The 25313-nt window shown below is 47.6% G+C and overlaps 1 protein-coding gene across 1 annotated transcript in view; it reads left to right on the top strand.

The window, feature by feature from the left end:
- Positions 1–25313, top strand: part of LOC147901456 (Galactose oxidase/kelch repeat superfamily protein) — a 230931-nt gene that overhangs the window by 87990 nt on the left and 117628 nt on the right. The window contains exons 5-6 of the mRNA XM_087374795.1: positions 10895–10961; positions 11058–11119. Of these exons, the coding sequence (XP_087230921.1) occupies positions 10895–10961; positions 11058–11119 (129 nt within the window). The remainder of the gene's footprint in view (positions 1–10894; positions 10962–11057; positions 11120–25313) is intronic.

The following is a 25313-nucleotide window of genomic DNA, read 5'->3' as shown; positions in this document are numbered from 1 at the left end:
CATCTGTGGACAGGTCTACCCTCATAAGCACGAGGGCAACCTTGAAGGGGACCAGAATATACTTGGATGATGACCTCACACTGCTGCAGCAAGAACATCGGAGAGAGGGAATGGTCCGGGTTATGGCAGCAAGAGACGCAGGTAAATGGGCTGCCTACAGGGATGGAAAAGTGATTATCAGAGAGAGAGCAGAGACAGGGGAGAAAGGGAAGGAAGAGAAGGAGAAATAGACAGCACATGACGGTGTTAGACCCAGGAGAAGCGACCACAAAGAGGACTGAAAATGGCAGTTTGGAACTGCAATGGCACCCTCTGGTATGACCCAGGAGGTTTCCTAGAGACACACTGACAGGGACATAGTTTTCTATACGGAGACACACAAGAGTCCAGAGAGAGGGCTGCCCATCATGACAGGATACACATGGGAGTCTGCCCATAGGAGGGAACGGAGAAGGGATAGTGGAGTACGAGGCTCTCGGGGTGTGGCTGTCCTCTTCAAATCAGCTCTAAGACCGCTCCTTTCAGTGGTAAGGAAAGAGGAACATGCACGGCACATGTGGATTAGAGTTCAGCTACCAGAGGCTTGACCGATCTTCATTGCGGTGTGCTACTTTCCTCCGGATACCTATGCATGTGAGGTTACCACAGAGGGGAACAGCCCGTATGAGAGTATACATGATGATATCACAGAGTTCTCTAGACAAGGTGGCACCCTCCTCCTTGGTGACTTCAATGCACGCACAGGGGACAACTAGGTGGGACTACTAGACTTTGCATCCTACTCCCTCATAGTACCAGAATTAGATGCAGCTGAGCTCAGGATAGTGAGACACTTAGTAGATGCTCCACATGTGACAGATATGGGCGGCACCTACTTGTGATGGGAGCAATACATGATCTGATCATATACAATGGTCTTTAGACATGGCCATCATCCTGTGGACTCACTTGTTTCCCACACAGAGGGGGGACAAGCACAGTGGACTACCTGATGGGCTCGCTTGCCTTCGCATCTCAGATTCACGACTTTGTAGTATCCCCTCCCCCACTTGGTGCTGATCACTCATACCTGACATTCTGTATTTCCACTACCAGGCCAACCACAGAGAGAGCCCTTCATGCACCCACTCGGACCCATGTTCACTTTGACCGGACTCTCGATCCAGTTTACACGAGTCACTTAGCTCGAGAGCTTCCGAACTTACACGGAGCAGAGGTAGATATTGCTAAGGTTTCAGCCACTTTGGCTTGAGTGGTACACAAGGCTGCCATCATATCTTTTCCTATGACTCGACCCACATATGCCCTGGTTGGGAAGATGCCTCAGAACCCCTGGTACGATGATGAATGTAAAGAGATGAGAGCTCACCTCACACACGAGCAGGCCCTGGGACACTTGACCTCATTTGAGGCACATCGCATCTCACGTCGGATGACACGACGTAAGAAGCAGACTTTTCTCACTCGCAGGATTGATGAGGTGGTCGGATCTTTCGAGGGGAAGATTTGACTATCGGCTGGGGACTCCTATCAGAGGGGAAACGACCCATTCCCATCACAGACCCAAAGATTTGGCAGAGATATGCATGCTCTTTATACGACATCCCAGGTCAGATGCCACCAGATATGTCCTCTATACCCAGACCCAATACTTGTCACTTATTCACTGCACTAAATGTGAGGAATGCCCTCCTCTGCCTGCATAAGTGGAGAGCACCAGACCATGAGGGGAGAGCACTTCGCACATGGATAGGAGGTCTTGGCCCCCGTTCTAGCGCATCTGTTCAACCATGCAGTATGCCACGGTTTCCCACCTACTTGGAGCATACCACCATTGTATCGATACTTAAGGTGGGGGACCCCATGGATACTGAGAACTACCGCACTTTCATGATTGGCCACACTTTGGCTAAGATTTATGGATCGGTACTGGGGAGGGTGATTAATAGCCATACAGAGGGCCATGGACAGCGGGCTCTTGGGCAGGCAGGCTTCTGGAGACAACACTCCACACTAGACCACATTTTTACCCTGAGAGCCATCATCGAGGAGGCGAAGTTGAGGCGCCAGAAGGTCTACACTTGCTTCGTGGACTTTCGGAAGGCTTTTGACACAATCCCTCGCTCTCGCTTGATCATGCGACTAAAGAACTGCATCTCCAAGAGGTCATGATCTGGGGAGTGATGAGTTTCTATGAGTCCGTCAGAGGGCAAGGCTATGCTCCCGGGTGCCTATCAGAGTGGGTTGAGAGCACCATAGGGGTGAAGCATGGCTGCCTTCTCTCACCGACTCTATTTGGGCTCTACATTGATGAGATGACATCCTTTGTTGATCGCCTAGGAGGAGAGGGCTCCCTATTGGCTGACTTGATGGTACTATATGTAGATGACATGGTTCTCATTTTGTCGTCAACTGAGGGATTGCAGAAACACTTGGAGGCCTTGGAGATGTTTTGTAGAGAGAGGGACCTGACAGTCAACCTTGAGAAAACCAAGGTTATGATCTTCAATACATCCCAAGCAGTGCTTCATCGACATTGATGTTGACATAGTTTCACTTACCGAGGGGAGCCAATGGAGATAGTGCAGTCCTACACGTACATAGGGGCAGTATTCATGGGACCAATCTTCACGATGACCCATGCCGTCAGAGCACGACTCACACGAGGGAAGGGTGCTTGGCCCGATTAGAGAGACAGTGTTTCTAGGCACATTTCCAGGATCCACCGATGAAGGGCTGGCTTTTTGACACTCTCGTGAGATCGACTGCCATGTATGCAACACCTTTTTGGGAGTATGACCTTTCAGCTATACTGGCTGGAAAGGATTTGAGAGACTACAGGTGATCATGGGATCTAGGATGATTCAGAGTACGCCTTTAGTTCCCCATCAGATCATACAAGTAGAGTTCACCATGACACCTCTCCAGGTGGACGTCCTCTTCCAGACCGTGACTTCTCTCCACAGAGTTTAGGCCCTACCTCAGTGGAGATTACCGAGACTAGCAGTAAAGTCATCCCGACGACTGCCAGAGAGGCTTTGATACAACATGGTATGCACGGGTGTCCACATGGTTTGAGCCACGGTATCTAGATGGATAGACTCCCCCCCTTTCAATACAGCATGGATGCACCACCGGAGCTCATTCCACATGATAAGATTAACTGTATCATACAGTTAGCCCTTCTCCAGCTCCACACATCTCGGGCTTCAGGCCTGAAGACATTAATATCTCTCTCTCTCTCTCTCTCTCTCTCTCTCTCTCTCTCTCTCTCTCTCTCTCTCTCTCTCTCTTTCCCCCATTTTTCTCCGGTGACCCAAGCCAAGGAATGCAGGGGACCAAACGTAGCAAGGAGCCATGTGCATGACTCGATAGATCCGACCCCGGGTGGACACTCACATGAGGAATACAGACATATTATCTCTCTTCGATGTGGGGAGACAGACCACTGGAGTGACGATAGCACTTGTTAGATAGTGGTCTACATCACGAAGAATACAGAGGAGGGATGGGACCAGACAGGCTGAGCGCCAACAACAATCTATCATTGATTTTCTTCCGTGACGCCAGCCATCACTGGATCTCTAGCCACTATTGGATGGGCTCCTCTTGTCTCTCTTTAGTTGTCCACCAGTGGAGTGGTCCCATAGAGAGTATACACAGGTCCCATCACTTGGATGGATAGCTAACCAATTGGCAATTGGCCAAGGGTTTCCTCCTTTGTATTTCCTCTTTTGGGTTTCTCTCGCATTCGATAGTTCAATGTATTCCTTTTTCTAGTCACAGACATTAGCCTTAGGCATGGGTGCTTGCTTAGTGGCCCCACCCTTAGCTTTCATTTGTCTGGTTTTTTTCAGTCTCATAGACCCTTTGGTCTTTCATAGACTTTAATAATTTTCTTGCTCTCTCTCTCTCTCACACCAGATCATTCAGGCTGAGTTTGGGTCACCCCCTTTACAGCTAGATGCTGCATTTCAGGTCATCACATATCTGTACCGAGTTAGGGAATATGGGGATTATACCTCGGGGCGTAGCAGGCTACCATGGATAGCTTTATCCTCTTCTATGGCACTTGCAGCAGGAGGAGATCAGAGGTGCTGGTATGCACGTATAGAGAGATGGTTTGAGCGACTAGGGCTTCACATGGAGAGACTACGTCCCTTCCAGTATAGCATGGATGCTCCGTTCTCTCCCCTCTTATCACACGAGGTCAACCAGGTTATTCGTGAGGATCTACTACAGCTACACACTTTTCGGACTTGGTTGGAACCGAGTGAACTCCCAGTGAAGCTTAGCTTCTACAGAGATCACTTCTTACATATCACAGTGGAGGGTTTCATTGACCCACCAGGATACACACAGATTCACCTACCCCACTCGATGAGGATCTCTCTTGGGCAGTTCTGGGTCTCTTCACACAGACTTCGCATCGAGAGCGGCAGAGCAGAGCGACTACCCAGGGAGCGGGGCATATGCACACTATGTGACATACAGGAGGTTGAGACAGAGGAGCATTTCATCTTCAGGTGTCCTGTGTACTATGAGATCCGAGGACGTTTCCACTGCCTCTTCAGAGATAGTTATGGGATTTTAGCCCATTTCCTCTCCTACCCAGACCAGCGGTGTTTGGCAAGTTTCATTCATGAGGCACTTGGACACCGCGAGAGGATACTCCGAGCATGGAGACAGGAGCAGAATTCTTCCTCGGTTGATCCCTCTCAGAGCTCTATCACGGAGTTCTTTCAGCTAGATCACATGGATCCCAACGAGACGAGGCCTCGACATGATCGTGACCCGGAACCCGTGACCCGACAACTCAGACAGAGGGTCGACACACAGATCACACTTGGAGACATCCCCTCCTTGTTTAGAGTTGGAGCCCGACCGACGGGGGTCACAGTAGCCCTGGTTAGACGTAGAGCTACGACCAAGAGACGTGCCAGGACCGCACCTCTGAGTGGCCGACAGCACTCTATTGCCGACTTCATGCCTCCACTGCCTCATCCATTCTGATATCTTGTTGTTGCTGGGGATGATGATGATGATGATATTGATGATGATGCTGAGATTGATATATAGTCGACCACCGACATCACTATGTTGTGCTTAGGACTTAGTACTGCCACTCTGCATTTTTGGCATTTTGCATTGGTATGGATGCTCGTTTAGTAGCTCCACTACCACAGCTCGTTGTATCAGGATTTTCACAGTCTCATAGACCCATTGGTCTTCCGAAGACTTTAATAAACCTTCTTTCTTTCTTTCTTTCTCTCTCTCTCTCTCTTATCTTCCTCAGTAGAGGGGCTCCAGAGACACCTTGACGCATTGTTTTTTTTTTTAAGTCTCATGATTTGAAGGTCAACCTTGGTGAAACCAAGGTTATGATCTTCAATACCTCTTGAGCCGTCATGCACTAGGTGCAGTTCACGTTTGATGGGTTACCTGTTGAGATAGTTTCATCATACATGTATCTGGGGGTTCTTTTCTCTGGACCCATCTTCACTATGAGACCCGCGATGCAGGCTCGCTTGGGCAGGGGTTACACTTCATTGGCTAGAGAGGCAGTGCTTCTGCTCGCACTTTCAAGATCCACGGACCAAGGGGTTGCTTTTTGACTCCTTGGTCCGCCCAGCAGGGATGTATGGCAGCCCTTGCTGGGGGCCAAACTTGTTAGATACAGAGTGGGCTCGTGTGGAGCAGCTACAGATTCTCATGCTATCGAAGATGATTCGCGGTAAGCCGTCCGTTCCTCACTAGATCATTCAGGCTGAGTTTGGGTCATCCCCATTACAGCTAGATGCTGCATTTCAGATGGATGGACTCCCTCTCTTCCAGTGCAGTATGGACACTACGTTTTCTCCCCTCCTGTCACACGAGGTCAACCAAGTAATCCGTGAGGTTCTCTTACAGCTACACACATTCCGGACCTGGTTGGGACCGAGCGAACTCCCAGTGAAGCTCAGCCTCTATAGAGATCACTGCTTGCACATCACGGAGGAGGGTTTCATTGACCCACCAAGATACACACAGATCCACCTACCCAACTCACTAAGGATATCTATTGGCCAGTTTTGGGTCTCTTCACATAGACTTCGTATCGAGAGCGCAGAGCAGAGGCCTACCCAGGGAGAGGCGCATCTGCATATTATGTGACACAGGAGGTTGAGGTGGAGGAGCACTTCATCTTTAGGTGCCCTGTTTACTATGAGATCCGAGGGCGTTTCTACTACCTCTTTAGAGATAGCTCTGGGGTTTTGTCTCGTTTCCTCTCCTACCCAGACCAGAGATGCTTGGCGGGCTTCATCCATGAGCTAGTCAGGCACCGCGAGAGGATACTTTGATCTCGTAGACAGGAGCAGACTTCTTCCTTGCTAGTAGATCCTTCTCAGAGCTCTATCATTGAGTTCTTCTTGCCAGATCACATGGACCCCCACGAGACAAGGCCTTGACATGATCGTGACCCAAAGCCAGTGACCCGACAGCTCAAACAGAGGATTGACACGTAGATTACACTTGGGGACATCCCCTCTCTGTTCAGAGTCGGAGCCGGCTGACAGGGGTTACTGTGGCCCTTGTTAGGCGCAGAGCTATGACCAGGAGACGTCACAGACAGAGCCACACCCGTGAGTAGTCGACAATACTCTATCACCAATTTCATGCCTCCATTGCCTCATCCACCTTGATGTCCTGCTGACAATGATGATGATGATGATGATGAGATTGTTATGTAGTTGACCACTGACATGACTATGTTGTACTTAGTACTATCAAATTGCATTTCTACATTCTGCATTGGTGTGGATGCTCGTTTAGTAGCTCCACCCTCACAGCTTGTTTTTGTACTAGGTTTTTCACAGTCGCATAGACGCATCGGTCTTCCGAAGACTTTAATAAACTTTCTTTCTTTTCTCTCTCTCTCTCTCTCTCTCTCTCTCTCTCTCTCTCTCTCAGCGTGGAGGATGGGAAAGGATGAGATAAGAGAGAAATCAATGATTGTCAAATACAATGGAAGCATCTACGAGAGAGCAAGACTCGGCAAAAAGAACATGCCTGAGGGGTAGTAAGTCTTTATTAAAGAGGATTTCATGCATATGCATGTAGAGCAACACAAAAGGGATATAAAAAAGGTGATGCAAGCTAGAGAAAAAGAAAACTAGGCATTCTATAGAGATGGCTTGATATGTGTACCTGTCATGAACTGCTCATATATAATGGGTTACAAAGGTGGCCATGCCATGAGAAATATACGTGTGGCCCACATGGAGGTGGTCACACAGTTGTTGACTACATCATGGGATCTCTTGCTTTCACATCTCATAGTCCACCCCCTTATGCTAGGAGCCGATCACTCACACTTATTCTTTGACTTGACTCTATAGGACACCTATTGACCTACCTCATCCCGATACTACCAGTACGACTTCAACTATTCATTAGATCATATTTATGATAGCTATTTGGCCACTCTTGAAGAGCACGTAGATGAACAACCTGGCATAGATGCCAAAGCCCTTCTCCTCACTAACTCAATTCACATCGCAACCTGTGTCTCAAAATAGTTGGTACTACGATGAGTGCAAAGGGCTTAGGCAGTGTTGGCACTCAGAGACCAAACAAAGATACTCTGGCCACAAACAGACAGGGTGAATACTGACGTCTGGTGTGACGAAAGAAATAGAAGTTTCTTGTCTGCCATGAACAAGAATACCTAAGTTCCCTGTATAGCGGCAACTCCAAAGAGTTTTGGATGAAGAAAAGCGTTCACCATGTTCGGTTAAGTATCCTTTCTAGTCACCCCATACCTGATTCAGAGGACATCCCCTGTCCCACCACTTCCACACTCTTTACCACATCTACCTAGAGGGGGCCATCAAGAAGCTTCAAAATGGTAAAGCCAAGGATTAAGAGAGCCTAAGCAGAACTCTGAACCCACGAGTGAAAATGCTTGCTCTAATTTTAGCCAGGGGTTTTAGTGAAGCTTTGTGAACTAGCCTTCCTACTTCTTGGACAACAAAGACCATCCTATCCATTCACAAAGCAGGGGATCCCATGGTGGCAAGACCAGATCAGTCCACAATGGACTACATCCTTACCTTACGAGCCATATAACGGAGGCATGCTTCTATGAACATAGGGTATACTATTGCTTTGTGGATTTCCGAAAGGCTTTCGATTCTGTATTTCTAGATCGAGTGCAGGTACAAGAGGGACTGGGACATTAGTAGCGAGGGAAGGGGAGAAAGTGAAAATTGAATCATGTCCCATTGACATTCATGGAGGGGTTGGTAGATGACTTTGACCATCATTTTGATGATAGCAGATGCAACCACAAGGTATACTCCGTGGATTTTCTTTAATTGTGGGTATAGGTACAGGATATACTCCATGAACTTGGTCCAAACGAACTGGGGTTAATGATTTCTAACAAAAGTACCTTTGTCATTTTGAGCTGAATACATGCATGTAACTGCCTCTGACTCGAGCATCCAACTCCACCATATCATTTCTCTTGTTTACATCCCAACATTTCTTTGCCAACTCAAGCATCCTCCTCTAATTTAGAGCTCTTGTACTTTGCGGACTCTTGTGACTCAAGCTTCTTGTATGTGCATTTCAAGCACGTCTTCAAGCTATGTATATGGACCATGATGTTATCTGGACAGTCGTGGCATTATATGAGAGGGTTACTGGGAGATAAGTACCATAGAGGGAGTATATGAGGAGGTGAGCAACACCATCAAGGTGAAGCAAGGATTCCCCCTCTCCCCCACCCTCTTTGGTTTATACATAGGTGAGCTAGCCTCCTTTATAGACACACTTGGAGGTCGGGGGTTGATTATAGCACAATCCATCTCGCTTTATGCAGACAATATAGTACTGATATCAGACACGATGGAGGGACTAGAGAGGCATCCAACAGCCTTCAAGGCCTTTTGCGAGAGCCGAGATATGAAGGTCAACCTAGGTAAAACAAAGGTTATGATCTTTAACACCAATGAGGCTCAACTTAAACTGGAGGCCTTCGAACTTGTAGGGGAGACAGCTGAGACAGTTAGATCATATGTATACTTGGGGTCCACCTCCTATGTTTACCATGAAATCGGCAGCACAGGCATGATTGACCCGAGGGCATGCTTCCTTGTTGGGACTAGAGAGAGAATTTTTCTAGGCACACTTAAGCATGTGAACATGTAATCCTATCTCTTTGACTCTCTAGCTAGGCCAACTGCCTTGTATGTAGCGGCTTTTTGAGGCATAGACCTCAAGGAGGATAGTGGATGGGCTTTGAGAGACTATAGGTGATGATTTTATCTTGCTTGATCCGGGTGAAGAGTTCCACACCACATGATATCATTCTAGTAGAGTTTGCTGTGAGACCTCTACACATAGATTCATCATCACCTACTTGGATAGAGTGAGAGAGTTTGGTTGGACAGATGCAGGCTAGCAGGGATTGCCATGGAAAGCCTTGTCATCATCTATGAGCTCGCAGCCGAGGGAGACGAGAGGTGTTGGTATGAACGGATATCTAGATAGTTCCGATTAGAGGGCATGACCTACCACCATACCAATACTCACTAGATGCCCCCTTCTTGCACTTGACATAGCAAGAGATCCATCAAATCATTCATGATGACCTATGGCAGGTGTACATCCATAGGACATGGACAACCCCCTAGCACCCACATATGACCGAGATTGCCTAGTATAGAGAGCATTTCTTTCATCTGGATGATGATTGCTTTATCCAAGCACCATGATACTTACAGATCCACCTCTCTCATGCACTATGGATTGCCATGGGCCAGCTTAGGACATCATCCCATAGACTCCAGATTGAGGGCAGAATGCGAGATTGCAGCCATAGGACATCGAACATATGAGGCTCTACACACTATGCAACACACAAGAGGTGGAGATAATGGAGCACGCCTTGATGCGATTCCCGCGATATTATGAGATCCGAGGGAGATACCATTGTCTTTTCACCCGGGAGTTTACTAACATGAGTCGAATCATTGACTACCAAGATCAATGGTGTGCTGTACTCTTTTTACATGAGGTCACTCGACTCAGGTCCATGCTCATGAGACCTCAGGGGGTCACTCTTCATAAACCCCATTTAGCATGTGTGAGCAAGTTTGTATTAAAATACCCCTTTTCTTGCATTTTTACATTTTCTCAAGTCATTGATTAAACCCCTCTTGCATGTATACATTTTTCAATCTTAAAGTTTAGACACCCCTCCATAAATCTACACATCTAAATACATGAATTTGCTATTTTATAATCCCCTCATGCATGTAAACGGCATTAAGTCCCTTCTTTAAAAAACTCCCCTCGATGCACAAATGTGTGATGTTACATGTTTATGAGTGACCCCCTCGGGCATGAGACATACTATGCCACTCGGCTCCAAATAGCGGGAGATCATAGACTTCTTCACAAGAGAAGAATGACTGGGAGACCTTGTGCGTGTCCCCGACCCAAACATCACGTTACCCCCGAGTATGCCCTACAGAGAGGAGTCAAGTGCACCAACTAAGATCTTTGATATGCTCGAGAGACATAAGGACTCCCAATGGGATCCTAGGCTGGCCCATATGGAGGTCAGATCATGCACGGTGGACACTAGACAGGCTAGGATGACATAATGGGATTTACTCCTGACTTATAGAGTGCTCTCTTTGAGTCCGTGGTATTCACTTTGGGCTTTTGTATGTCACTTTATTAGTAGTTTTTTTCATTGGATTTCCCTCGTCCCTTCGTTTTCTTTTCCTTGAGTTGACGTTTGTTCTTACCATATGTTATAATAATTTGAATATAAAAGACTGAAACATTCTGGTGTTATGAGGGTATAATTTGAGTCTAAAGGACATATATTTGCTTGCAGGTTGCTTGGGGAAAAACTCTGTTGTTAATAACTGGAGAAACTGACCCACCCAATGAAAAAGTGGCAGGTCAGTGTAAGATTAGTATTGTGTAGCTGCACAGTAAAATGTGGATCTCAACCCTTGACTTGATTTTATTTCTGTGAATGTCATGATTGTTTGCAGTTTGGTCATTTGATATCGAGAAGGAAAGCTGGTCGATACTCGAAGCTAAAGGTGAAATTCCGGTAATTTGTTCCCTTGTCTTCTTCTAATTGGGTTTTTCTCAGTGAAGTATTTTTCAAGGACATGAATGCTTGTGCGATATATGATCTGCTTTAGTCAAATTGCAACAATGCACATGAAGGAGATAATATTCAATAGTCTTTTTCTATTTTGCATTTCAAGTTTGTGAAGTAGCATGCCAGAACTTGACACACATTTATAGGCTAACGAACTATGCTCACTGTAAATCTGGTCCTGATCTGCTGCTCCTAGTGGTTGCAATCTGCAACCTTAATCTACTGACAATTGTGACTGAGGACTGCAGCAGCTGCTCACCATCTCTGTCTACCCCTTCCTACTATGAGGGCTCACAAGTCAGATTAATGAAACCTACAGAGTTCTACAAAATGCTGCCAAACTGTGAAAGCTCAAGAGGAGACCTGCTTCAAAAGATACCTGAAGCCCTATCAAAGAGATCCACTTATCTATGCTTCTAGACTCTTAGTTCACCATCATGCAGATTCAGCGGGTGGGGGGTGGGGGGGGAGCAGTGATAGAGAAACCGACAAAAAGACAGAATGCAGATGCGGAGAGTAGGGCTGCAAGGCTAGTGAGGGATCAGATAAGTAAGGGGTTAGAAAGAAGCAAGCAACATAGAGGGGGATGGGACTGAGGCTAGAAAGGTGAGGCAAGAGGGCTGGGTAGGGTGGACAGTGCAGCTAGGGAGTGGGGATTTTGACTCCAAACCAAGTGCAAACGATTGCCTCCCCTTCTAGAAGTTTCATACTTGCTTCAGCCAGCAGGATGGGTAGGTTGTCTTGCCTCAACCCCTAAATCCCCTATTAGGACACGTTTATGTAACGCTTTTATTCTTTCCTAGCAGATCATGGAGAGTCCGAGTACCCATACTAGGTATCTGTAAAGGATTACTGTCTGCACAAGCATAGTGTGTAGGAAATTTCTCATTTTCCAGATTCACAAATGTGATTTCCTGCATTTATTTTGGAAGCTATACAATGCTTTCAATCCTCCCAGTATTCTCCTCTCCACTCATGCATTCCATTTGTAGTTGTCTGGAAGTCTAGCCCTAGATATTTATATGTGTTGACTGTTTCTAGTGGCTCTCCTTCGAAGGTGACATTCACATGTTTATTTCCAGTCCCAATCACCATTATTTTTGCCTTATGAGACAGAGAGATATATGATATGTGTTGTACTCAAGTTTATGGCGACCCACAAGGAGTCACACTTGGGTCACGTCATGGTCACCTCAGCAACATGCCAAGTTGTTAGACCTTGGTCATACCTAGTCGCAGCGTGTTCACATATGTTCACATCTTGGTCACTCTGGAACAGACTTGGACATGACTTGACCTGGACATGACTTGGGTATGACGGAAGCAATACATAACTGAAGAGTGCCAAACCTCAACGTCGACTCACCATGGTCAAAGTCGATCAGAGGGAAGTACTGGTGTAATTGTACACGGGATACACTTGTTGGTGCACATGGGAAGCAGTCCAACAATTAAGAGGTATAGGTGGTGCACCAACCCTCGCAACCAACTAGTGTCAAGAGCGCATGGAATAGACAAGAGAACACATGGAGCACGGGATTCACTGACCCAGAACAGGCTGGAGTGTTGCAGAAGCCATCAAGGACAGAGCGGCCCACAAACGGTGGAATGGCTAAGGATGGCTAAGGGTGCAAGAAGACATCCAATAGGAAGAAGGAGAGGAGATTGGCAGTGGGGGGTGGAGCAGAGGAGGAGAAGGTGAAGAGGGGGAAAGGGGAAAGGGTGAGGGACATTCTGGCAGGGGCGAGAGGCGTGAGTGAAGGAGTGAGAGGCTAGAGTAAAGAGCTCGCCTCGTGTGTATCTTCTGGGGGTGTATCAGTCATCTTGCTTTCTAATGAGTTATGCTACTCCCCATCTCTGCTCGCTACTCTAAAATCTCTTTCTGTTGTGTTCTCCTCCCCTCCTCTCCCTTCACCTGGTACAACGGACTTGTGTCATGTGGTTGAAGTTCTTTGCCGTTCATGTCGAGGGTTGGCTTTCATGATGTTGTTCCACTTTGGTCTTCTTCTTGCTCACATCACTTCAGCACTTGTACCGCTTGCACATAGTTGACACCATCTACCGCTTGCACATAGTTGACACCATCGGCAAGCACTCGCCTACGTACCATCAGTGACACTCATGGCATGTCTTACTCGCTTCTCGCACCAGTGGCCCTAGGCCTCCGGTAATACTTTCGGAAGTGTTAGGAAACCCCCCCCCCCCTCAGACAGTTTATGGCGATCACGGTGGGACAGTGCTGGTGTTGAGTAGCACGAGTGAAGTGGTGATCTAGGGTCCTAGAGAGAGGTCTTATGCCGAGTAGTTCTGAAACATTTGAAGGACCTAGTGAGAGAACTAGGAGGTACTTGAGGAGAGTGAAGAAAAGACTTCCGGCAGACCAAACTAGGTACAAGAAGCATTACGTGCGATGTAAGTTTGCGAAGTCCTCAACTCGAGAACAAAGTGAGCCCATTGGAGTAGTAGCCAAAGCAAGTAACTTCATCGACACTCTCATTGACTTGGATCAATAGGAACCCTGGTGGTCAGATCCGGACTCCGGAGAAGAAGAAGTGCAAAGCGGAGAACAGGTGAAAGAAGAGGGTACTAAGGACGAGGGCTCCTCAGGGACTCATCAAGGTCAAGGCAGCCCCTCTCCTCCTCCTGCAACGATGTCTTCATCAACCACCTCTTCTACCGGAGTGGTGACTCCATCTGCTCCCGCCTCAACCTCTTGTGGACGAGCTGCTACCTCATCTATTATGCATAGCTCCGGGCTCCTAGCTAATCTTTTTTCTACATCTATCCCATCGGGGGGTACTTTTGCTCTGGCCATGCCTTTACCTACCATGATGGTTTCATCTCCCTTTCCATCCACACCGGTGTTGACTTTTCCACCACCTCCTTCCTTCCCTTCTACCTACTCATCCATGACTTCAACTCCGTCCCTCTCTTTCCCAAATGCTCTCCCATCCTCTTTCACCCCCACATCTTCCATGTTCTCACCCTTTCCCTCGGCAACACCAAGGATCCCCACTTACACCCTACCATCTGGGTACACTTCCTCTATGACTACATCAGTAGTGACTTCTCCATTGTGGTCCTCCACAGGAGTTGTCGGGGTGGTCTCCTCCTTGGGAGCACCAACACTCATTACAGCCCCATCGGGACTCCCTCCAACTCTTGCATCCTCTCCAACCTCTCGGGTGGGGATGGCCGTTCTCAGTCCTCCAGACAGAGCTAGACTTCTCGAGCTACTCAACAAGGTCCACGTGAAGACTCAAAAGTTCAAAGGCCACCTCCATGAGGATGCGGAAGCTCATGTGAGGATGTTCCTCACAGAATGTAGAGCTAAAGGTGTGGAGAATGAGCATGCGTTCCTTCACATCTTTCCCTCGTCATTGGAGGATGCCGCAGATGTATGGTACAGTGAATTTCCTCCGGACCACTTCCAGACGTGGATAGACCTAAGAGAGGAATTCTTACGCACTTTCAAGTTGGAAAAATTTGAACACATGATTGTCCAAGAGTTATCCACTGACACGATGAAGCTTGGAGAAAGCATCTCTGAGATGTACACAAGGATGAGGGTCTTGGCGGCAAAAATGTCGGTGCCACCCAATGACGCCATCATGAAGGGGTGGTTTTTGAAGGCTTTACCCTCCACCATTGCTATAAGGCTGGTTGACAAACTCCTTGAGCATGCCTCACTACAAGAATTTCTTAGGGAAGTGGTGAAGATGGAACGGTCCCAGTTAAGTTTCGCCTCAACCCAGACCGCCCAACTTCGAGAGAAGAGGGCTCACAGGCATGGCAGCAACTCAAGAAGGAATTAGAAGAAATCAAAGAAGGTCTGAAAGACAGAACAAAAGTGGATGGACCGTCACCCTTTGAAGCTCAGATAAGAAGTGGTCTTTGGTGCATCGACTGCAAGGGTTCTGGCCATGGCTACTGGGAATGTCCATCGAAGCGTAAGGTACCCACCCCGACCTCCTTTTGCACATTTTGTGAAATTCATGGACATGATGCCTCCGAGTGTAGGTATCTTAAGGGGTTGAGGAAGCTCCTACTCCTAGTGAATTTGGGGCTCCATACTTCTATCCTCCCCCCTACTATGCATAGTATCAACCACCTATGTCAGGGGGTGGATATGGACCCCCTTATATCCGTGGTCGACGGGGTGGGTTTCGAGGTGGACGTGGAGGCAGAGGTACCAACTTTCGCAAGCCCATCATGTGCTATAGATGTGGCGAGTACGGCCATTACCAAGATGATTGTACACAACCATTCAGGGGACCCTCTTGTACACAGTGCAACACAAATGACAACTACACCAGAGATTGTCCCAATGGCAGAAGGGAATCAACATCGCAAGTCAACATGGTTGATGTAGTAGTGGCGGGGGAGGGTGACAAACCCCATTTGATTGGTGCAGTGTTGGGAGCTGTGACTAGGTCACAAATGAAGGGTGACAGTAGTAAGGATGACTCAACATCAATATCGGAGGCCTCATCACCAACTAATACCAGCTCAGTCACTAGAGGAGCATCCCCACCTCCTTCCTCCAAGGTGGATAGTGGGCACAAGACTGCATCACCCTTGTCCTCTCCTGTAACTGGATTAGAAAGGACCCGAAGGGCCCCACAGCCATCAAGACCTATCAATAGCTCTAAAACTACCTCAGCTCCAAGTGAGCAATCTATGCCTTCAAGGTACCAGGAGGTGGTCAGGAGTGTCACCAAAGATCTTCAATTTAGTTTTGAAGATGAAGGCGTCACACCTCAGTTCCCTTCCCGCAAGTCCAGAATAGTGAGGTTTGCAACGGAAGTGACAACTTTAGGGCAAAAACGTGAGGAGTCGCAAGCATGCCCATCCACTTTCCACTCACGAAGCACAATGAAGCAAGAGAAGGAAAAAGGGGTGAAGCCTAGTAGTGCCCAAGAAAAGGGGAAATGGGTGATGGGAGAGTCACCACAGGAAATATTGATTGAGAATCCAGAGGCACCTCCTCTCCCTCATGTGAGCTTCGACCCTCGGCCAGAAGCTCGACGGATGAAGGCACAAAAGGCTACTGCTACTGTCCAGCCCTATTCTTTGATGGATGACTTGATGGATTTTAGGCCCAATATCACCTTACGACAACTCTGTCGATTGTCTCCACATATCAAGCATCAGACTATTGCATTTTTGAATCGCATGCCAAGAGGGCGCCAAAGGGTGGGCCCACACCAGAGACAGTAACAGTTCAAGATGGAGTAACACTAGACAATTGCTCAGCCTATGCCGCCCTCACATGTGAACAAAGTCCCAAGCTCGCAGTGGAGATCAATGGGGTGGAGATGAAAGATGTTTTCTTGGATGGTGGGGCAGCAGTAAACATCATGCTGAGAGGTACTCTTCAACAACTGGGTTTGAAATTGACAACTGACGTACATTTTCAAGTACGCATGGCGGATCAACGCAAGGTGAAGCCTATGGGGGCTGTCAAAGGTGTTCACATGAAGATTGGGGGAGTTACATTCCTGTCCAATTTTATTGTACTTAATATGACGGAGGGTGAGCAGACTTATCCTCTACTTCTTGGTAGACCATGGTTGCGCTCAGCAAAGGCCATTCAAGATTGGTCAAGTGATGAAGTTTGACTGCCTTTGGGATCCACATCCTTAGAAATAGACATGGTTACTGGAAGGGCCCATCACCAACCTGTGGAACTTGGGGAAGAGGATTTTGAAGAAGAAGAAGGGGTGGAAGAGGAGCGATGGGCACTTGGGGATTGGCCCCTACAGAAAGAAGAGTTGGCCTATGTGGAGGACTCACCCTTCCAAGGTGAAACCTATGTAATAGTAGCACGAGATGATGGTGAGAGCTTGACGTACTTGTTGGAACATGCTGGACCAGATGAGGAAGAAGCGAGGAAGAAGCTGTCATCTTGGATTGGATGGGGGCCCTAGGATCCTTAGCCATCAACATGGTGGAGTTGTGTCCAGAAGAGGATCCTGAAGCCCATCTTGGTACTTCACGGAATGCGCAAGAGGTGAGCCAAGAAGCCTCTTCACCACCTGGTTTGGCTGATCTCATGTATGAACGGATGCCTTTTGGTCTTCTTAATAATCCCCACATGTATCAGCGAATGATGTTCGCAAGTACCAAACCAAGTGGTGGGGAGGCCACCAGGTGACTCAAAGACAAGACCATGAAGCATCAATGGAAGCAATGGAGGCACACGACATGGATGCCTCACACCAAGAAAATGACCATGGGGTCACAACAGAGGAGGAAGAGGATGCTATGCAAGAAGATGATGAGCTGGCGGAGCATAATGATGGTACTGAAGAGAACACTCATGAATCTATGGAAGAAGAAGATGACCACATAGATCATGGGCTGGCTGAGCACAATGATGGTATTGGAGAAGGCACTCATGGATCTGCAGAAGAAGAGGATGACCACCTACTTACTGATGTCATTCAAAGGCAGGCGGTGCCGGAAATGACTCTTGGAAGGGTTATTGAATCCATTGTGCAACCTGACCAACCTAGGAGGGGTCAAGAGACCGGACAATTTGAAGGAGCCGTCCACATTCACACTGGAGTCTGGAACTTCAGACCTTCAAGGCAAGCCCACAGCATACAGGGAGAAGAAGATGTCGCGGACCTTGTTCTACTCGACTTATATATGTCAGAAGCTGACCCCCAAACGACATAGGAAATTCATGAAACTACATACGAGGTGGTTGGACTACCATACAGAGGAATGCTCAAGCAAGCACAAAAAGGAAAGAAGACAATGGGCCCAAGTGCTGCCTCTACATTTCAACCATTTCCAGAACACACCCAACCGTCCTATCCGAGCTCTTGGATGGAAGAAGTAGTGGGGGGATTTTTCTCTGGATGATTCTCTTGCGCACCCAGCAGTGGGAGTAGAAGAACCGAACAACTCCACATCAGGAAGCATACCTCAGGTTGACCATGCCAAGGATTGGAGGTATCTGAACATTGGGATAGAAGACCAACCACGACATCTTAAGGTAGCCAGTTGGGTCTGGGAACATGACTATCTCCTTGCTGCATTGTCTGATTTTTTTTCAAGAGTATGTTGATGTCTTTGCCTAGTCATATAAGGATTTAAAGGGAGTACCCACTGAGTTCATGGAACATCGCATCGATCTATATCCGGAAGCAGACCCGGTGATCAAGGGACCATATCGCATGAATCCTAACTATGGCAAGGCTGTCCATGCTGATATTCAAAAGATGGAGCAAGCAGGGTTGATCTACCCTGTTGACTACTCCGAATGGCTTAGTGGCATCGTAGTGGTGCCCAAAAGAGAGACTGGAAAACTTCGAGTTTGTGTCGACTATAGGAGTTTGAATACCGCCACACGTTGGGATAGGTTTCCTCTCCCCTTCACTGACAGGGTGCTAGAAACCGTAGCTGGTCATGCTCTCTACCTCCTTCATGGATGGATACAGTGGGTATAACCAGGTTCGGGTGCGAGAGCAAGATCAGTTAAAGACTACCTTCGTCACCCAATGGGGAACTTATGCTTACCGGATGATGCCTTTTGGTCTATGCAATGCACCGGCCACGTTTCAACGTCTTGTCACCAAACTCTTCCAAGAGAACATCGGAAAGTTCCTTGAGGTATTCTTGGATGACTTCTCTGTGTTCAATGGTAAGAATGCTTCTCACCTCGAACCTGCTATTCAGACTGATCACATGAGTAAATTGAGGTGGATTTTTGATAAGTGCAGAGAAGCTAGGTTGTGCTTGAATCCGGACAAATGTTTCTTCCTCGCCTTGCGAGGGGTTCTCCTTGGCCACATCGTCTCGGCTGAGGGAATGACCACGGACCCAGCAAAGGTGGAAGTGATATTGACCTTGCCTATTCCTCGCACACCCAGAGAAGTCAAGTCTTTTTTGGGACATGTGGGTTATTATAGAAGATTCATCAGGTCCTATGCCGACATAGCGGTGGCGTTGACGGAACTCCTTCGGCAGGAGCAATCCTTCAACTGGTCGGCACCTCAACAACTGGCGTTTGACAACCTCAAGGATCATCTAGTAAAGGCACCCATCTTGCGGCAACCACAATGGGATGTCATTTTTCATGTGCATGTAGATGCAAGTGGGCTGGCGATTGGGGCGATATTGGCCCAACCAGATGAAGAGCACAAACTCGAGCTACCTGTGTACTTCGCAAGCAGACAACTCAATGGAGCAGAAAGAAACTATAGCACCACTGAACGCGAGGGCTTGGGCATGGTCTATGCCATGACAAAGTATCGGCACTATCTCTTGGGCAGTAAGTTTATCATCATTACTGATCATCAAGCTCTCAAGTACTTACTGAACAAACCAACTCTTGGGGGGAGAGTGAGCAGGTGGATTCTTCTATTTCAAGAGTTTGACTTTGACATCCTAGTGAGAGCAGGCTGATTGCATCAACCAGCAGACCACTTGTCAAGGATCTCTTCAAGTGAAGCAGCCATAGGAGTTGATGATGACCTTCCAGATGCGGGCCTCTTCCGTGTCGGTGCCACAGTACCAAAAGATGACTGCTTGTTTGCTGTGGATTGCTTTCCCCCATGGTATGCAAACATTGTACACTTGTTGTCTACAGGGGAGTTCCCCAAAGGGTTAACTCCAGCACAAAAGCAGAGGTAGATTGTTCAGGCTGCTCCTTTCAAACTAATCACGGGTCAGCTGTACAAGTTGGGGAAGGACCACATTTTGAGGAGGTGTGTGCTCCCTCATGAAACACAAGCCATTCTTCAAGAGGCTCACTCAAGAATGGGGGGAGGTCATATGGCACCAGAGGCCACTGCTAGAAAGATAATGCGCTCTGGGTTGTGGTGGCCAAAGCTATTCCAAGACTGCTATGCTTATGTGCCCGCTGTGACTCATGTCAAAGAGGGGGGCTGAAGCCTACCCGACGGGAGTACCTTCCCCTTCAGCCATCCAGCCCTGTACCACCCTTCTATAGATGGGGATTGGATTTTGTCGGACCCATCTCTCCTGCAACTCGAAGAGGGAACAAGTATGCTCTGATTGCTGCTGATTATGGCACTAAATGGGTGGAGGCTAAGGCAGCGAAGACTTGCACTGCTCAAGTTGTGGCCTCATTCTTGTATGATCAAATCATTTCTAGGTTTAGATGTCCTGTGGAATTGATTAGTGACAGAGGTACCCACTTTCTCAATGATGTCATTACTGACCTTATCATCCAACTGCAAATTGTTCACAAGACCTCTAGTTCATACTACCCTCGAGCCAATGGTTTGGCCGAGAGCTCCAATCGGACCATGTCTCATATTGTGGCTTGGTTATGCCTTCATTCCTTGGCAGATTGGGATATTCTACTACTAGCCGCTCTTTTTGCTTATAGAACAGCATACAAGGCTAGCACTGGATATTCACCATTCCAGCTAGTTTACGGCCTGGAGGCGGTTATGCCCTATGAGTTCCACATGAAGACCACTAGGGTCATGGCAGAGATGGATGATAACTTGGAGGCATGCACACTTGAGAGATTATGGGATCTTGAAGCCTTGGATGAACATCGTCGTGAAGCGATCCTTGCTCAGGAAGTCTGGCAAAGAAGGCAGAAAGCATGGCATGACAGAAATCTCAGGAAGAGGGAATTCCAAGTTGGCAGCTTGGTCTTGTTATATTCCAGTAAGTTCCTGAAGCATAAACCCAAATTTGTCAGTGGCTGGACAGGGCCCTTCTTTATCACAAGGATTATTCCCAGTGGAGGGGTTTATTTGGCCACCTTGGAGGGCAAGAAGTTACCAGCACCTGTAAATGGCTCACGGGTAAAGAAGTATCATCCACATTGACTCTCTCTCTTTGGATAAGGATTTCCATTCCTATTAGTTGAATTTTTATTTATTCAAAAAAAAACAACAACAATGTATTCCCTTTCCTAACCCTGTAAGGCTTCTACTCTCTGCCTAGTTGCACTCTTTGGTGGGAGACCAATAAAAACTGAGTTTCTCCTTCTCTTGCAAAACGGAAACAGCCCTTGCCTTCTCTGACACACACTTCTCCTTAATCCCTCTTCACCCCTGTCACTCAGGTTGAACCTCTGTTCACCCATGTTCACCTCCAGGTCACCCTTGTTCACTCCTAGGTCACCCATGTTCACTTCTAGGTATCCTCCCCATGTTCACCTCTAGGTCACCTATGTTCACCTCCAAGTCACCCCTGTTCACTCCTAGGTATCCTCCCCATGTTCACTTCTAGGTATCCTCCCCATGTTCACCTCTAGGTCACCCATGTTCACCTCCAAGTCACCCCTGTTCACTCCTAGGTCACCCCTGTTCACTTCTAGGTCACCTCCCCATGTTCACCTCTCTGTCTCCAGGTCACCCCTGTTCACCCCTAGGTCACCCCTATTCACTTCTCTGTCACCTCCCCATGTTCACATCTCTGTCACCCATGTTCACTCCTAGGTCACCCCTGTTCACTCCTAGGTCACCCCTGTTCACTTCTATGTCACCTCCCCATGTTCACCTCCAGGTCACCCATGTTCACCTCCAAGTCACCCCTGTTCACTCCTAGGTCACCCCTGTTCACTTCTATGTCACCTCCCCATGTTCACCTCTCTGTCACCCATGTTCACTCCTAGGTCACCCCTGTTCACTCCTAGGTCACCCCTGTTCACTTCTATTTCACCTCCAAGTCACCCCTATTCACTCCTAGGTCACGCCTGTTCACTTCTAGGTCACCTCCCCATGTTCACCTCTCAGTCACCTATGTTCACCTCCAGGTCACCCCTGTTCACTCCTAGGTCACCCCTGTTCACTTTCATGTCACCTCCCCATGTTCACCTCCAGGTCACCTATGTTCACCTCCAAGTCACCCCTGTTCACTCCTAGGTCACCCCTGTTCACTTCTAGGTCACCTCCCCATGTTCACCTCTCTGTTCACTTCTAGGTCACCTCCCCATGTTCACCTCTCTGTGTTATGCTCTAGCCGAGATAGCATGACCTCGGATAGATCGGTGGGCATTTTCTCTTAGATGACCAACTTTTGTAATAGTTAATGTGCGTAATTGAAATGGTCAAGAGAAGTAACTGCCAAGGTCCTAGGTGAGGGTGAAATGGCATTGACTAGGTAGTTCTGAGTGCTAAGGCCTAGGTGCACCTAAATGTGCAATAATGCCAAGGGGCAAGTGGTTTTTAATGTGCCCCAAGAGAGGGGTAAAAAGGTGCACCAAGTGGAGAGGCTATAATGATGACATTTGGCAAGGAGAACTATCTAGGGAATTGAGGGTCTCATGGATAAGTATGAAGGAAAATAACGAAGGAATATACGTATCTGATGATTTATGAACTATGAGAATAGGCTGGGTGGAATAACAGATAGCCATCGCCCGTGATTGTTTCAACGACGAGTAGAGATTCAGGCTACAGATAAAAACGTGGATAGATAAAGTCGTTTACATTTTGGTATCAGAGCAAGGCTAGAGGATGGAAGGGGGATTCGTGATCTACGACGAAACCTGCGAGGGATACTGGTGACGGAATGTGAAGAGATGAAGCGATGGAGCGCAAGGTTCCCGTAAGGATGATTTAATCCAGGTATCGCATGATCAATCTGAGCCGTTGCTGGAGCGTAGGTGTGACAGCAAATGGCTGTGCGTGAAGGGAAGGTGAGGGGAGGATCGTTGGCTGTCCGTGACGCGGGTCTATACAAGCAAATCTATGGAAGCCCATGAGGCATTGACGAAGAGATCGACGGGTGGTTGACGTGGATATTCGTCGGTGAAGGCGTAGGTGCATAATTCAACGTTTGCTTGGAAATCGACGTAACGCAGCGAGGCGTTTGCGGCTTTGCACAGACAATTCGAGATTTCAGGAGGTGGACGAGGATCGACGGTCGAATTCTGTTTGGTGTTCTACGGTGACGGAGTTTCTGGCGACGCCTGTTCGGTGGCGCTTTGGACGGTCGACGGAGAAGGCTAGTTGGGGTCCTGTAACGTGCTGATGCGCCAGTGGCCTATGAAGGATCTAATTAACGCATGCGCAGTTAGACGGAGGATCACGCTCCTACAGCGAAGCAGCAGGGATCCAAAGGCAGCCTTCGAGGAGAAATCAGGGAGCTCTTTCTCCCCGTACAGTTTTTTGTTTTCAATTGGTTCTGTTATTTCTGCACCGTAGAAGAAGAAGAAAAAAAAAAAACCAGGAAAGTAGAACAGAAGGGAAGGGTGTATATATTGGTTAATTGGGTTTCAGAAAAAAAGAAAAAGAAAAAAGAAAACACCATCTTCCATTGTGAACCTATGGAGGCAGAAGGGCAGAATTCAAGAGTGAATCCTAGTGAGTCTAGAGTACAGTCTACACAACAGATGTCACATCATGTAGCACCTACATTGATTGCTAGGATTTCGATATTAGAGGATGCTTTACAGCAGATTATGAACCAGCAGCTTCAAGTGAATGCTGGTCAAAATGAGATCAGGGAGATGGTGCAAGCCTTGTCGGCTAGACCATCTAGAATTGATAAGGGCAAAGCTCCAGCAGAGCCAGAGCCCAGTATACATTCCTTAGAGCGCGCAAGGGTCAAAGTGCCTAATATTGCTAATTATAGACCGGAGAAGTACGCTGGTCGGATGACCGAGCGCAGCTCTGATGTGATCGAGGTTTGGTTACACAAGTGGGAAGAAGCCTTCGCCATTTGTGAAATTAGATCCGATCTAAAGAAAATCCGCGAGGCCACCCACCTGTTTATTGAGGCAGCGGACAGATGGTGGATAAAGCAACAGAAGGATCAAGTTGCTCCAACCAACTGGGAAGGGTTTAAAGCTGAATTCAAGAAACACTTTCTCCCACCTGATGAAGAATCCCGAGCTTGGGATGCTTATAGAAATCTTCGTCAGAGGAGTCTGTCAGTGGCAGAGTACACTGACAAATTCAGGGAATGTGTCATGAAAATAACAGACCCTCTCCCTATGTCGGTTCAGTTAAAAGACTATATCTATGGACTGAACGACAAAATCAAAATGGAAGTTCGGGCTAAGTATGTGACTACATTAGATAAATCTATTGCAGTAGCCCTGAACTATGAGGATGCCAGAGGCAGATCTGGTGGATTTGTGCAGGCAGGGACTCAGTATGAGTACCCGAAAAAAGGGGGATTTCCGAGGAAATGGGTTTCAAAGACAAGTGTCTCGCAGCCAAGTGGCCAAACCAAGCAGGTGAAGCCGGTTGAGGGACTAGTAAAGACAAGTACTACCGTTGGGGTGAAAAGGAAAATAACTCCAATGGCAGCCCGGGCTTGGTCAAAGTCCTCGTTGACCCCTGAACAAAAAGAGAAAGCTAGAAAAGAAGGATTGTGCTTCAGCTGCCTTCAGCGACATCAGTGGAAGGATTGTCCACTGAATAAAGACCGTCGCACGACTAATATGATAATATCTGAATGCGACGTAGAAATGCAGGAGAGTCCCAATGCGGAACATATGCAGATGCAACTGGCGGGACCTTCTCAGAGGTTAGTACCTTGTTTGTTATGTGTGTCTGTTGCTAAGTTAGTGACGAGTGCACCTGATAACATCCTATCTAAGCCCGCAGCAACGGGGTATACGGCCTTTAATGATACGGAGTTAATTAAAATGAAAGGGCAAGTGGCCAGTCATGAGATCATTGTGTTGTTTGACTCGGCGTCAACTCACAATGTGATTAACTCCAAGCTCGTGAAGAGGCTGAAATTAAAGACAAGTCCATTTGACTATGTGTATACAGTCAGGATGGCCGATGGAAGTTCAACTGAAGTATGGGACCAAAGGGTTACCCAGTTGGAGCTTCGGATTCAGGACTATGCTGAGAAGCTTGATTTTGAAATGACCAAGCTTGCTCATGCAGATATAGCCCTGGGTATGGCGTGGCATTCTAGGAAGAATCCAGCCATTGATTGGAAAAAGCACGTATATCAATTCAAGATGAATGATGTGCTTTATGTCTTGCGAGGTGAAAAAGATATACCTCAGGGACCGTTGGTTTCCGTGATGGAAATCGAAAAAGCTCAAGTAGAGTTTTTATTCCTTTGCATAGCATCGGTAGAGCCGGTTGATGATTCTTCGGCTAGCACTGATGTTACGCAAAGTGGTGAGATGGCCAAGCTGGCTAATCTTATAACGGAGGAGTTCTCTGAATGT

Source organism: Dipteris shenzhenensis, chromosome 5 (genome assembly GCF_047967505.1).
Source record: "Dipteris shenzhenensis isolate YYH24624 ecotype China chromosome 5, Dip_SZ_1.0, whole genome shotgun sequence".
In the NCBI taxonomy this organism is placed as follows: Eukaryota; Viridiplantae; Streptophyta; class Polypodiopsida; order Gleicheniales; family Dipteridaceae; genus Dipteris; species Dipteris shenzhenensis.
Note: the sequence above shows the minus strand (reverse complement) of the source record. Positions and strands in the feature narration are given on the sequence as shown.